General features: G+C 45.9%; 1 protein-coding gene across 1 annotated transcript; it reads right to left on the minus strand.

The window, feature by feature from the left end:
- Nucleotides 1-328: 328 nt before the first annotated feature.
- On the minus strand, nucleotides 329-15,272 carry LOC310684680 (membrane-spanning 4-domains subfamily A member 4A-like). Its single transcript, XM_083456143.1, has 8 exons — nucleotides 14,768-15,272; nucleotides 10,824-10,936; nucleotides 9,557-9,712; nucleotides 5,935-6,051; nucleotides 4,991-5,047; nucleotides 3,255-3,434; nucleotides 1,790-1,909; nucleotides 329-884 (listed from the first exon to the last, which is right to left on the minus strand). Exons 3-8 carry the CDS (start codon nucleotides 9,665-9,667, stop codon nucleotides 804-806), a joined length of 666 nt encoding a protein of 221 aa, XP_083312269.1. The 5' UTR covers nucleotides 9,668-9,712; nucleotides 10,824-10,936; nucleotides 14,768-15,272; the 3' UTR covers nucleotides 329-803.
- Between the last annotated feature and the right edge of the window lie 316 nt (nucleotides 15,273-15,588).

Below are 15,588 nucleotides of genomic sequence, written 5' to 3' on the forward strand. Positions count from 1 at the left end.
TGGTGTCGTGCTACACCAGTCCGGCCCACAGAGGATCTCCATGAGAGTGATCTGGCCCATGCCCGGTAAGCCTTGCCGACCCCTGCTGTCACATTCAAGCCAGACAAAAACACTCTGCAAGGCCGGGCTGAAGCTGAGGGTGATGTAGGAAGAGAGGAGGGGAGGAGTAGCCTAGGGAAAGTACTGAGGGCCAGATTCAAAGCTCTGGTGGGCCACATCAGCCTACAGACCAGAGCTTCCACACCTCTGTTCTAGCATGCCAGAAACCTTGTGTTAGATGCTGGGAACACACAAAGCTAGCTGAAAACAGAAGACCAGAAACAGTGAACAAAGCATAATACGTTCATATAATATTTCCTTTTTACATTCATATCTTGCTGCAAGATATCTAGTGCAATTTCAATGATATTTATTCGTCCAATCAGCCCACATCTTATTTGCAATCTTTCTTCTTCTTCTTCCTCTCAGGCAATGCAACATTCGCTGTAGTTTGTTTTGAAAATCCTTACTACTGTATTTGTTAAAAATGACCCCATTTGTTTTAAGGGCTCCCATTGACTGGTTTCTTATAGTCCCCTAATCTACTTTTAAAAGGTCAGTTCAAAGTTATAAAGCTGCCCTTCTATCAAAAAAGAAATGTCCACGCCACATTATCAAAATAGTTCCATTGTATTCCTCTGGTTATGAAGACAGTGTTGTTCTAACCAGTAAAGCTGCTTGGCGCATAAGTACACATTCAGACTTTTTTGCTCTTGACTTTGCAGAAGGAGATGGCAGTCAAGGAGGGTGGAACAGGAAGCAAATCAGGGGCAATCGGGATCCTTGCAAGCAGCTGAAAGACCAAGAGCATCGCCTGGGGTCGCATTCTGGTAAACCACCACAACCTGCAGAAAAGAACACTCCAAGAGTAAAATCAGCCTTGCTGTGCATTTACTGTGATGCTCAGCTTCTGAATAACAACAACGAAGTTTGGCTCTTGATAAATAAGGGAAGGGCTGTGGGGGGTTGGACTTGGGACCTCCTAGATGCAAAGCAGATGCTGTATCACTGAGCCACAGCCCTTCCACCCACAATTAGCACCTAGGGAGGCTGTCAGGATGAGTCTGCTAGCTCAGCCCTCAGCTCCATCACTGTTTCAGCTGCCTTCAAGGTAACCATCTGCAGCAGGAAGCCTTTTGCATCCATGGAGGTTCCCCGAGTATTTCAGGATCTTGATGGTGCTGCTAGGTGGTTTTCTAGTCCATAGTGCTGACAGCAAACCAGTTCTTTCTAGCTAGATACATGTTTCACACTGCAATGGGAGCTTAGGAGCTGTTATGTAATAACCTTGGATCCTAGAACAATAGGCAAGTAGGATCCTAGAATGCAACAACTGATTGGCTTGCAGGAGACGACCAATCAGGCTCCAGGAAGAAGTTAATCAGCCGATTAGGCTGGTAGGATCATAGAATGCAACAACTGATTGGCCTGCAGGAAAAGACCAATCAGGCTCCAGGAGGGAAGCAGAATCAGCCAATCAGACGGGACTCATTGTGTAAATAATGTATATAAAAGCCTGAGGTTTGGGGGGGGGCAATTCAATCACTGTTTTACAAGCTGCAATAAAGAGCATGAAATCACTACAGGACTCCGAGTATATTTCAGGAACCATGAGTTAAGAGTCTTAGAGGCAGACTTCCAGCCCCAACGTGGAATATCGTTATTCTACAATACCCCTTATTTTAGGCCCCTGTCCCTGAATCTCTTTGCCTGCTCTGGTTACCAAGCCCCACTCTCTTTTCAATGTTACCGTTTCAGTGTAGTTGTCCTGGCAAACAGTCTTGCACCCGAACGCAGCAGTGGAGATAGCAATGCAAAACTCAAGGATGTTGAATACCAGGAAGACAGCCAGGATTCCATACAACATGTTCTGTCGATGAAGCAGAGAGCCCAGCAAAGGGAATTACCCTCCAGCAAGGTGTATGCTTGTCTATAGGTGTATGTCAAAGAGTCTCAGGCTAGGACCTGGCAGTCCAGGGTACAAATCCCCACTTGCCAGGTGCCTTTGGGCAAGTCATCTCTTTCAGCCCAGCCCTTCAACCCCACAGGGTTGTTGTGAAGATGTAGACCATCTCGAGCTCCTTGGAGACCTGAAGGAGCATCTCCACCTCCATCGTTCTGCCAAAACACTGAGGTCCAGCGCCGAGGGCCTTCTGGCGGTTCCCTCCCTGTGAGAAGCCAAGTTACAGGGAACCAGGCAGAAGGCCTTCTCGGTAGTGGCACCCACCCTGTGGAACGCCCTCCCACCAGATGTCAAAGAGAAAAATAACTACCAAACTTTTAGAAGACTTCTGAAGGTAGCCCTGTTTAGGGAAGCTTTTAATGTTTAATAGGTTGTTGTATTTTAGTGTTTTGTTGGAAGCCGCCCAGAGTGGCTGGGGAAACCCAGTCAGATGGGCGGGGTATAAATAATAATAATAATAATAATAATAATAATAATAATAATAATAAGTGATCAGGTGGGATACAAGAGCAAAAATAATAATGCACACAGATACCCAGTGCCCCCAGACACCGGGGGGCAGCAGACTAACTTGGCTGCCTAACTTGGCTGCCTACCTCAAGAACCCACAAGGCTTGCAATTGCTTAAGTGTCGCTGGGACAATGCAAAATGCACCAAACATACGTAATTCCAAGATAAAAGTAATCACTATTCCCCATCTGTTGTTCTGGTTATTTCAAAGCCAGTGCTGTAGCTACAGGGTGGTGAGCCAGGTTTTTTGAAGCCACCAGAGGCTCCCAGCCTGTGTGTGTAAACAAATGCATGTGGGGTCTGTGTGTGCCAAACTGGGTCTTTGACCCGGGTGAAAGAAAGCCTAGTTTCATCTCTGCTAATGATTACGAGGGATTATATTAGTGACACAAATTACTTCCTCTCTTCACGGACAGGACCCTCCAAGAGCTAAGGCACCCTGTTTCACTCTGTTCTGTGTCCCTCCTCCTCCCTTTGCATGGAGATTGGACAATGTTGGCCATTTATTCAGCATTCACTCAAACTTTGCCTCAAGCAAGTGTTTCCCCCCACTTCCCAGTATGTTTATCCATTGCTTTCCTTCTTGCAAAGTATCATCTTTGGAGGAAGTGGGTTTGTGGCCTGTGAACTCTAAATCCACTTTCATGGTACAACCTCAATTGGCCGGGGTGCTCCTGGAATATCGCCCCAAAATAACAACGGTTTGCTAGCACCCTCAGTATTGGTGAGACCTGCACTTACCCAAGGGAGTATGTGAGTTTTAATGCACTCTGACAGTGTAGTATTGCCTGAATACTCATAATGGCAAAAGTATTCTGCTTCCCATTCTGGTGGGTACAAATCCAGTTGGAAACAGAGCGACACAATTCCAATGCCGGCTGCCACAGAACTCACCACGTTCATTCCAAGCATGCCTTTCACCTAAAAATGGTGACATATAACATTATTTCATTAAGCAATGATATAACATTATTTCATTAAGCCAAGAGTCCCTCAGACCATGTGGTGGGCCGGACTATATTTTGTGAGGGAAAAGAGAACGAATTCCTATGCCCCACAAATAACCCAGAGGTGCATTGTAAATAAAAGCATACATTCTACTCATGTAAAAACACCAAGCAGGCCCCACAAATAACCCAGAGATGCATTTTAAATAAAAGGACACATTCTACTCATGTAACAGCACACTGATTCCCGGACCATCCGCGGGCCGGATTTAAAAGGCGATTGGGCCGCATTGGGCCCCTGGGCCTTAGGTTGCCTACTCCTGCATTAAGCAATTCTAGCTCTGTTGACCTCTACAATGGTGACAATAGCCCTGAGAGGCTCCAATACTTTGGCCACCTCATGAGAAGAGAAGACTCCCTGGAAAAGAGCCTGATGTTGGGAAAGATTGAGGGCACAAGGAGAAGGGGACGACAGAGGACGAGATGGTTGTTCAGTGTTCTTGAAGCTACCAGCATGAGTTTGACCAAACTGCAGGAGGCAGTGGAAGACAGGAATGCCTGGTGTGCTCTGCTCCATGGGGTCACGAAGAGTCGGACACGACTAAATGACTAAACAGCAATCTGCCTGGTATTATATCTCCTCTTATCCAGACTAAACACACCCAACTCCCTCAAAAGACTTGGTTTCCAGATCATCTTGGTTGCCCTCCTCTGCACATGTTCCATCTTGTCATTATTCTTCTTAAATTGTGGTACCCAGAACAGGACACAGATGGGGCTTCTGGGGACATCCTATGGTGTTGCAATACACTGACGCAGAGCCCCACCCCTTGAGTTTCACATGAGGTGGGGAGGGCAGGTTCCATTGTGGGACAATAGCACCCATTTAAGCTTTGGACTTATATGGGTAAATATCCTTTGCTTTGGAAATATCCCACAATATTTTTTTAAAAAATGTTAAAAACTATCAGATTCTAACCAGCTGCAGCTGACCAGCTATGTCTGAGATTGGGGCAGGGTTTCTTTTTTTAAGTGTGTAGTTGAACCCAAAATATGGAGTAGAGGGAAATCATTGTTTGTGATTGAAAAGCTGACAATGTCCTAATATCTTCATCTTTATGCACATTCTCCTAATAAATGCATTTTCGTAAACACTGGGTGGTTGGAGAAGCGCATTGCAAAATTCAACTAAGTGCAGATTTAAAAGGATATCTGTAGCTTTCAAATGCATATCATTTCAGAAAGTGCCGATTTTATACATTCAGCTTTTGGTGCATACTGAATCAAATTTCCCCTCCGTTTCTAACGTTGTGTCAATCCAATCTGACGCTTGGCCTGAGCCAAGATCCTAAACCTCATAAAGTAATCCACAGAACTTCCTCGGGGAAAACGCATGAGGTTGGGCTTGATAGCTTCAGACCAGGAATTCCAGGAGGGAGCCTTAAATGGCAAGCAGAAGACGTCACCAACTGTGTGCTTCACCTCCCGTCATGTCACACAGATGTGTGTGCCCGAAAACAAATTAGTTACCATTGGCACTTTGGGGTTCCTGGCAGCTGCCACAGACAGAGATCCTGAAATGATGTACTGTAAGAGATGGGAGAGGAAGACAGAAACAATGAAACAGAAACAAGGCATTTTCTCATATGTAGAAGGTAAGTTGAATGCAAACCACAGTTTCCCAGTCTTAGTGTAACACACTAATCACTGTGGCAGGGAGGCTCTTGTAGTTTGCAGTTCGCCATTGTGGGCCTTTTCCAGTCTCTCTCTGCCTCTAACTCAGCACACTTCCTTACACGGCAGGCATCAATAGTTGGTATCAAGGGTTGGCAAGTTCAGGCATCTTCCAAGAGCTCTTATCTTAGCAGGGGTCATGTCGGAACAAGGCCCCTGGACCTCCTCCTCCTCACCACTGCTGCATCCGGCTAGTTCCCCTACCTGTCACATTGGACCAAACAACAGGGAGTGGAAGAGGGTGGAGCACCAGGTGCCACTGCCTGCTTCTTCATTGGGTCCCTGCCTAGAAAGCAAGATGTAAGTAACCAAAGAAACCCCTGTGTTGCAAAGAGAACGTCAGCAATGTCTAGGCAACACGATGACAATGTACATACACAATAGTCAATCTTTTATAGAATTCCTTCAAACCATAACAAGTCCAAAATGAAATCTTTAATCTCAAAGTCTCTGAAAATCTTTAAATGAAGCGAAGAACAGTGATTCTGGATATTGACTACTGTTTCGTAGAATTCTTCGTCAGCATGGTGGGAAGATAGAGAATTGCTTCATAAACCCAACTTATTTCGAATGAATATGTAAATGAAAATATCAAATGCTGTGGAACAGTGCTCATGTAATAATGTAGTCACTGATATTTTCATCTCTGCCTTACTCTCGGGTGAATCCTGAAGGAACTGTTTTGTTTTTTTAGGTTGCTGGGGGTGTTTAACACACAGAGATATTATATGTAGAATTACCAAGATTCCAGTCCAGAGTGGTTGTTCTATAGCAATGTAAGATCCTCCGTGATCGCCCATTAGGTTAAGCACAACTCCAAATGCAATGTGTGTGATTCCGAGGAGGATCTGTGTGATCTGCAAAGAAAACATAAAACCAGGTTTTAGGATCACCACACTTTCTACCCACAGAGCAAATAAAGATCACTTCAGATCTTGATGTTTTTCTGGCATGAATGCCTTCTCCAAGGGGTGCAGAAGAGGTGTGAATCTTCTTCTTCTTCTTTGTGAATGTTACCTGCTTGTCTGCCCATAGGATAACTAACCTACAGGGTGCCTATAAACATCAATGGACTCCAGCAATATCCTTATAATCATCACATATCTACAACTGAGAGCTTCCAAGGGCCAAACCAGAGGCAGCCCACAGAGGATGCTGCAACAATAACAAGCCATGGAAGATGAGAGGCAGCAGGGAGCTGAATTTTAGCATTGAACAGGGCGACACTGAAATTTTAAAGGCCAAAGTTTGCCATTGGATAAACTTAACATAACGTGTAAGGTAGTCTTGAGTCTTTGGAACAAAACAGAAATGCTCAAAGGAGCCACCTACAGTTCATGGCCAGGGAAAGCAGGACCAAAGTCTGCAATCCTCAATGCACTTACTTGGGAGGAAGTCCCTCTAAACTCGGTCTGAGGAGACAGGCAGTAGATTTTTTGGACTTCCTGGTGGTTGCAGTTCAAACATCAGACAGGGGAAGGCAAATAAACAGGCTCACAGGGACAGCTCTGGGGTGCGGTGGTTGGTAGGTGGTTGGTAGGGCAGAAGGTGGAAAGGCCACAGCAGGTGAAGGCAGGATCACAGAATCGTAGAGTTGGAAGGGAGCCTGAAAGTCATCTATTCCAACCTTGCACAGAGCCAATGGCAGGCAGAGCCAACTCATTCCAGATTGGGTTTTTAGGGGGTATCCTAAACCCTTAAAATGGCACAAGTTTCTTTAGGCAGCCACTGGCTCTAGGCTTCAAATTACCCCCTGTACTGATGTTAGCCTTGAAGATGAGGGGAGTGGTGGAGATGCAAATTTCCAATCATGCAGGGTCACCCTTGGTAGCAGCTGCCCCAAAGCCAAAAAGGGAGGGAGGGAAGCGTTTGGTGGCTGTGTGAAGCAAAAGTCAGGAAGATAAGGAGGGAATTTCTGCTCAGAAACGGAAACAGAGGCACTGGTCTAATAGCCAGGGTGGCAGGGCTGAGCGCTCTTACAAGCTTTGCCAAATTAGGCACAGGACTGTCTCAGACATTGGCTGCATTGCTGGGGCAGTTACTCAGGTCACAGGTCCACTACAAACCCACCAGTGTTTGACCCCTGCCTGTCCTTCAGTATTTTTAAGCTTCATTAAGTCCTTTGTGCTTCATTATGCAGCAGTGGACAGTCGTCAGCTGTAACTGTGGTCATAGCATGGCCTTTTAACGAAATGTACCAGGGTCAGGGCAGAATTATTATTATTATTATTATTATTATTATTATTATTATTATTATTATTATAAGCAACATATACAGCAACTGCAGTGGAGCACCTTTCTAGCCCATTTCTCAGACTCAGGTTCTTGATTGACTCGTTACATGGAAGGATTATTCGTTCCGGCATAAAGAAGCACCATACATTTGAAGCCAAGTTGAAGAGTGCAGGGAATTATAGTTCTGTGACAGCGTTCAAAGCTCCCATTGTTCTAGGCGCATTCCGTGACATGGAATTTCATTAGCATGAGCAGTTTCTGAGCTCTGGGCACAGTATTGTGCCTAAAATATCAGATTAAAACTGCAAAGTGGAAGGAAAGGAGGAGCTTTTTCTGCCTCCCCACTTCCAGCTACTGTACTCTCTGAAGACTGGGGAAGAGACTCTCTTAAGAATATCAGGGTGGTGGACTAGACTATGTGAAAAATGAGCACAAAATTTTAGCTGCAGTTCATCTTTGGCTTTGAATTCTTGTTATAAAAAAGGCATCTAGGCATTTCATTCTTGAGTCCATAACCTAGGTTTCAGGTGCCATTTAGCGCCTAGCTTTCATATCTCAGTTTCTAATGCTGTTCTGTGAGAGGTAAAACACATTTCTCAGGATTTTTTTTTGGGGGGGGGGCAGAACAATGGCACTAGTGGAAGCCAGTGCAGGGACTCCCACGAATACAATGGAGTTTTCTCCTGACCACTCAGATGATGATGATAATAATAATACCCCCGCCCATCTGATTGGGCTTCCCCAGCCACTCTGGGCAGCTTCCAACAAAATATCAAAATGCAGTAATGCATCAGATTGGGAAGAGTGCAGTGCTGCATTGTCCCATAAATGCACGATGTGTATTTAACCACATAGACCAAATAGTGCCACATCTCTGCGTTTAAAGAAGGGGTGGGGCTATTCATGTATGCCTCAACTGCAGCAAGGATTTTAATAGCAAGAGAATGGAAAAGTGACATCATCCCCTCAAAGATCGAATGGCAAGCCAAATTGATAGAGTACTTACAATTAGCAAGGAGAACGGGCTCAGTAAGAAGAAACACAATACAAGAAGTAAATAAGGGTTGGTTTATAATTAAGGAATATCTCAAAGGGTACTGCAATAGTAAAAGTCTTCTGACAGATATTGAATGAGCCGTGTAATACATAGTACATGTTAGATAAAGTTAAATTAAGTTAACGACAAACAACGTTGCGTAACTGTGTAAATAATAGTTTATTTGAAAATTAGTACAATGGTTATAGTCGGAAATTTTTTTTCTTTGCTGACTGAAATATAAGATATTACTATGTTTTTTACTCTATTCATACTTTTATTCTTCTTTCTTTTTTTCTTTTCTTTTTCTTTCTCTCCCTCTTTCTTTTTTGCTTTATTTTTGTTCTTTTGTATGTATACTCTCAATAATTTCTATGTTTGTTTGCTGGTATTGCATGTATTTTTCAACTCTGCTTGTTCAATAATTTTTATTTATTTATTTATTTTTAAAAAGTAGGGGTGGGGAATCCTATAAACTTTTATGTCGCCTCAGGATTAATGTGCCTAAGGAAGGCTTATGTAAAAACAATATATTTCTTCTTCTTCTTAATGTTCATGTCGGTTGTAGTCCTATCTCCATTTACCCGTCAGCATGTCACATAGAACTCAGCAGACGTTAATTTTTCTTAATAATCTTTGTTAATAACCGCATTAAAAGTAGCATAAACACAGCTGTAGCTTAAGGTTATCACTATGTAAGAAAAGACAAGTATATGTTTTGTGTGTGCGCGCGCGCGTGTATATGATTGAAATCTCAACTCTATGAGATATACTATATATATGTACAGTCATACCTCGGGTTGCAGATGCTTCAGGTTGTGTTTTTTGGGGTTGCGGACCGCCGAAACCCGGAAGTACTGGAATAGGTTACTTCCGGGTTTCGGTAGTCGCACATGCGCAAAAGCGCTAAATCACGCTTTGCGCATATGCAGAAGCACCGAATCGCTAATAGCACTAATCCGCTAATGGGCTTGCTTCGCAAGACGAAAAAACCGCAAGACGAAAAGAGGCGCGGAACGGATTCTTTTCGTCTTGCGAGGCACCACTGTATATTCAAATATGATCCCCTCTCCCCTATATTCTGTACTCACCCCCAGTGCCAATGGCTCACCCCGATAAAACTTCTTCACTGATTTTGGCACAGAAGCATCAGACTCAGCCCTTGAGGAGGGCCATGGTGACGCAGTCAGAGTTGAATCCATGATGGTGTTTGGGGAGTGGGCTTCTGTAGACTTTCAAAACAGCAACTGTGTAGGGAAGAGGAGATCAAAAGGGAGAAGGAGAAAATGAGAGAGGGAGAGCGGGGAGTGAATTATTGCCCCCTTTTGGAATAATAATAATAATAATAATAATAATAATAATAATAATAATAACCTGCAGGGTGGCTTTCTTTCTTCCTATAATGCAGAGCAGTGATAATGAGAGCACCAACTGAACTTGGCACTCTCCTCCCAAGCATAGCTGTCAACTTACAGATTTGAAAATAAGGGACCAGCAGCCTCGAAAATAAGGGATCAGCAGTCAAAATAAGGGATTTTCTGGGCACAGGTATGTTTGACTTCTGAACCCCTCCGAGCCAAAGGCAGAAAGCCCAGCCAGCAGCCAAACAAAACCTCAAGCAGTGTTTCCCACAGCGCAGCAACCCGGCAAAGGGGATGCAGCAAGGAAAACCACCGTCACCTCTCCCCTGGGAAACACTGAGCAAAGGCGAGTCCCCGGGCAACACGGCCGATTTGATCAGCACAAGGCATGCAAGCTCCACCCCCCAGTCGTTCTTAGACTCCTTATTGGGTGAGCAACGCAGCCAAGCAACACAGTTGGAGCCTCCTTCCTCCCTGGCCGGCAGGGAGGGAGGAAGAGGAGCTGCTTCCTTTGAAACCCGGGAATTTTATGGGACATCATCAATAAGGGACAACAGCGGGACACAGCGCTGGGATAAGGGAGTTTCCCGCCAAATAAGGGACGGTTGACAGCTATGCTCCCAAGCAAACTTGGGAGTCCAAACTGCCCAACCTCCTTCTGCTCTTAATGCTCAAAAACAGGATATTCATTCTGCTTGGGGTGAGGGCAGGGGGTGCTGAATGATAAAGACTTTACGTTATTGTGGATTTCAAATTCTCTCATTCTGTTTCCAGGCACCTGCATTGCTCTGACTTGGATGCAATCCTACACACCAGAAGCTAGAGTAATCAAGCTGGTGTTTAAGTTCTCTCGGATCCAAAATGAAGAAGCAAACGGGGTGGGCAGAGACTCCTCTTTGCAAAACCACCCACCTGCCTCCCCTGCAGCCAAGGCACTATTTTGCCAACCCTGACAATGCTGACACACACACACACACCCCTCAAGCTGATCCCATACCTCTTTCTGGATTGCACTCAGGGGCACCAATATCATAGGACACCAGGAATGCTGTGATCAGTGTAAAAGGAGTCTTGGCCAAGTGGGCTGCTGGTTAGCTAGCAGGACTGGACCTGAAGAAGAAGAAGAAGAAGAAGAAGAAGAAGAAGAAGAAGAAGAAGAAGAAGAAGGGGGGAAAGGGAAGTGAAAGGGAGCCCAGAGTAACATTTCCCCTAGCACGAGACAAAAGAACTATACAGCAGCTCACATCCAGAAACTTGCAATTCTTGGAAATGAAAAGCTCCATCAAAGGCAGCAATTCTTAGAAATGAAAAGTGCCATCGAGGGCAACCAGTTTTGGCTCCTTATCTTCTGCCTGCCAGCCCCACAGCTTGACTGAAGCTGGTGGCACAGTCTTATGGGTGCCTACTCAAAAGGAAGTCCCAAGTGAGCCCCTCGGAGCTTACAGACCAGATCCAGACAGATGTTGAGCAATAGTGCAGATTTGGCTCAGTTCAGGTTTCATAGAATATAATCATGGAATCTTAGACCTGGAAGGTCTAGTCCAACCCTCTGCAATGAAGGAATCTCAGCTAAAGCAGCCAGGACAGATGGCTACCCAACCTCTGCTTAGAAACCTCCAAGGAAGGACAGTCCACCACCTCTTGTGGGAGTCTGTTCCACTGTCGAACAGCCCTTAATGTCCAAAAGTGCAAGGGGGGTGGTAGGTGGGTACACTTGCACTGGGCTTTGGAGGGCCAGGCCAGCTGGGAGGACCCTGCTAGGGACTAGCTGCTTTTTTGTTTGAGTTTATAACTTTATTCTAGCAAGATCCCCACCTCAGGCCTCACACAAGCTCTACACAGGCCTAGCACTGGATTGAAAATGGCTCTTGTTTATTGAAGCAAACATATCCTCATGGGACATGAGCAGACACTGGCTTTTTCTCCTGTTTAACTATCCCAGTTGCATCACATTAAGATGCAACACTCGCTGCTCCAGTTCATTGAAACCTTAACATCTCTAAGGGTCTCCCTTATTTTGCATGATTTGCCACCCACCCACAGCATTTTGCATCATTCATTCTGGTTTTTGTCAGTTGTGGGAAGGAGAAAGGGTCTTCGGGACTCCGAGGTCCTGTTCCACAGCTGCAGGAAATGTGAGAGAACCCACCCTTCTGGTTTCAGCTGTTATTGGCAGCACATAACCCAGTCTCTCTCTCTCTCTCTCTCTCTCTCTCTCTCTCTGTGTGTGTGTGTGTGTGTCTCAGCCAACAGAACTAGAAGCTTCTTCCTCTTTACCCGGAAAAGAACAATGTGTAAAATTATTGCGAAGGTTAATTTGTGCACAACACTATATTCGGGACTCTTGTGTAATCTGGGCTTACATAGCATCGTGCTTCAGTCCCAAAATGTGGCCAGATGTGTGTCATGTTGCAACCAACTTTCCATTAGAAATGCAGAACTGAAACCAGGGACATGGGGTCGGGGGAGAGAAGCTAGAGTTTGGGAGGCAAAGCAAAATTGGTCCGATTGTGGTAGAGCCATCTGCTTTGCATAGAATCATAGATCTATAGAGTTGGAAGGGACCCCAGGATCATCTAGTCCAACCCCCTGCAATATACGCAGAATGTCCTGGGTTCAATCCTTGACCGCTCAGTGTAAGGCCGAGAGATCCCTGTCGGAAACCCTTGAGAACCACTGGCAGTCTCTTCTGGTCTCTACTCTTCTAACTCAGTATAAGGCAGTTAACAGAACATAAGAAGAGGCTGTTGCATCAGGGCAATGGCCTGTCCAGTCCAGCATCCTGCTCTTGCAGTGGCCAACCAGGTGGGAGCAGGATTCAAGCACAAGAGCACTTCGCCCTCCTGTGGTTTCCAGCCACTGGTATTCAGAAGCTTTGCCACTACAGTGGTACCTCGGGTTACAGACGCTTCAGGTTACAAACTCCGCTAACCAGGGAGTGGTTGCTCCAGGTTAAGAACTTTGCCCCAGGATAAGAACGGAAATCGTAAGCCAGCAGTGCAGTGGCAGCAGGAGGCCCCATTAGGAAAAGCACGCTTCAGGTTAAGAACCATTTCAGGTTAAGAACGGACCTCTGGAATGAATTAAGTTCTTAACCCAAGGGTACCACTATATAGCCATTGTGGTTAGTACCAATTGATAGAGCTCTCCCTCCACGGATTTGGCCCCTGAAAGACTGTTACTTGCCCAAAAGTGGAAAGAAGCAGGTGTCCCAGTAAAGGAAGAATGGTTACAAAAACTTAGGGAATATGCAGAAAAGTAAAAAACTTACTGGAAGAATAAGAAATCAAGATAACAAATTGTTTATAAAAGAATGGAAATGGCTTATTGAATATTTACAGATAAACTGTAACTAGATAAAACATTAGCAGGGTTATTGTAATATCCTGTAGTTTTATAAGAGTATCTATTTACCGTAGATAATTAAATGAGCGCGTTAAATGAATTTGGATATGCAGAAGACATTAAAAAATAAATTTAAGGAACTGTAGAAAGAGGGGGAGGGAAGTCAAATTTTGAAATGTTAAATTGATTGTAAAATTAATGAAATGCATAAACTTGAAAAGCATAAATACTTTTTTAAAAAAGTATTCAGTCATCCCACTGGTCCTTATAGCTGAGGGGATGGGGCAACTGCTCCTGTCTGCCCCCGCCCCCCCCCCCCCCCCGGTGCTGCTGGACTAGAACCTCCATCCCACCTGACCAATGAGCATGTTGCCTGGGACTGGGGAGAGCTGGAGTCCAGCAACAGGTGAGCCTGACAAATGGGGCTAGTAAGAGCTGCCTTGGTGCTCACTGCAAATTACTTGCCAGGTAGAGTCTGCAGGCAGCTGGAGGAGGAGGAGAGGTCACTGGAGGAAGAAAGAGCTGTGAGTGGAAGGGGGCCCTCTTCCCATCCTTCTTACTCCCTGGAAAACTGAACAAACCTGCCACACCTAGAACAGGGTGCAGCTGAATGGGGCACAGCTGTGGGCCAGCTGAGGAAGTAGCATCCACCTTCAGACTGCCCATAAAAATGCAAGTCTAGGGTGAGAGCGAAAGGTGATGACAACTGTTTCCAGTAGCAGTTCTCATTGTGAGACTCGTGGGTGAGCTGAGAGTTTGTTTGGAGCCTGAGTGAGAACTCAGAAGCCAAGAGAGAGGATGTGTGTCAGAAGGAAAATGAATATATGTTAGTAACTTGCCGATCAGAAGGTCGGCGGTTCAAATCCCTGTGATGGGGTGAGCTCCCGTTGCTCCGTCCCAGCTCCTGCCAACCTAGCAGTTTGAAAGCACATCAAAATGCAAGTAGATAAATAGGTACCGCTCCGGCGGGAAGGTAAACGGCATTTCCGTGTGCTGCTCTGGTTCGCCAGAAGCGGCTAAGTCATGCTGGCCACATGACCCGGAAGCTGTACGCCGGCTCCCTCGGCCAATAAAGCGAGATGAGCGCCACAACCCCAGAGTCAGCCACGACTGGACCTAATGGTCAGGGGTCCCTTTACCTTTACCTTTATACATAACTGCATTTTTTGTAATATCTTGTCTGTTGCTGCTTCCGTTTTCTGTACATCGCTTATAGGTATATTTTTTACTAATTAAGTTGCATAGAAATGGATTGTTTGATGGCCTTCAGCCTTGAGAGCTCAGTTAGTAGAGCATGGTGCTGATGACATCAAGGTTCTAGGTTCAATCCCCATATGGGACAAATTGCATATTCCTGTATTTCAGGGGGTTGGACTAATTGATCCTCAGGGCCCCTTCCAACTCTACAATTCTATGATTATTGGTTCAATCAACTCCTGGAGGGCCACAGGTCAATCATCTCTGTTGGGGAGGGGGGAAGATGCCATCAAAGACAGCTGCATCTGCAGGACTAGCAAGGAGTGGGTGATTCCGGTCATCCCTGGCCATTCCTGTTGTCAGCATCTATCTGTCTCGGGAGACAATGGAAGGGTGTACCTTTGAGGATGAAGCTGGAGAGTTACAACGCCTGCTGTGGCTGTAGAGACCGAAACAGGAGAGACCTATTTCATTGCAGGTGAGGTAGACAAAGGTGTCCAATTCTGCTGCTGTAGGTGAACCATGGCCTTCTGCACTCCTCCCAGCCGTTGTTCCTCTGCTGTGGATACATGACCTGAATGTCTCCACTTCCAGTCCTACCTCTGGTCTAATGATTTATCACAGCGATGGGGCAAAAATGAAGAGGGGGCGGGGAGAAGCCAACGAAACGCAAACCAACAGAACTATGGTTAAGGTCAATGTCACAGGGGCTAGAACAAAAAGTTGGCAACTGCGTTGGTCGTCCTGGTAACTGGGAGGCCAGATTTCCCCCTGGCAAGGCTAAGTGTAGAAACGGGCAGGAGGAGAGATGCTGTCCTCGTTTTTTCCTCCGGCTGGTGGGAGGATTCAGACGGGAGAAGGGAAATCGGGGATGGGCTTACCCACCCGCAGCCCGGCCGCCAGCTGCAAAGCCGACTGACCGCTCCGCAAGCCCCCACCCGCTTTGCACGCACCTCCCAGCCCTCCTCTGAGCCTGACTCCACCGGAGAACGAAGGTGATTGACAGAAGAGAGGTCTGATCTGCTTCTCCGCCCGCGACGCCCATGGTCAAGCACACGTCACGCGGGCGGAGGTCCCAGAGTGCAACAGCGCAAGAGCTGCAGCTGCTACTCTTCTGCCAGCACATTCCTCCTGGCAAGTGGGCATTATTATTAACCGATTCGTTGCCGGAAGAAATCGTTGGCGGCATCCTAAATAAGGAGCTGGTCAGGAGGTGGAGG

This window comes from Podarcis tiliguerta, assembly GCF_965153285.1.
Source record: "Podarcis tiliguerta genome assembly, chromosome: 8".
NCBI lineage: Eukaryota > Metazoa > Chordata > Lepidosauria > Squamata > Lacertidae > Podarcis > Podarcis tiliguerta.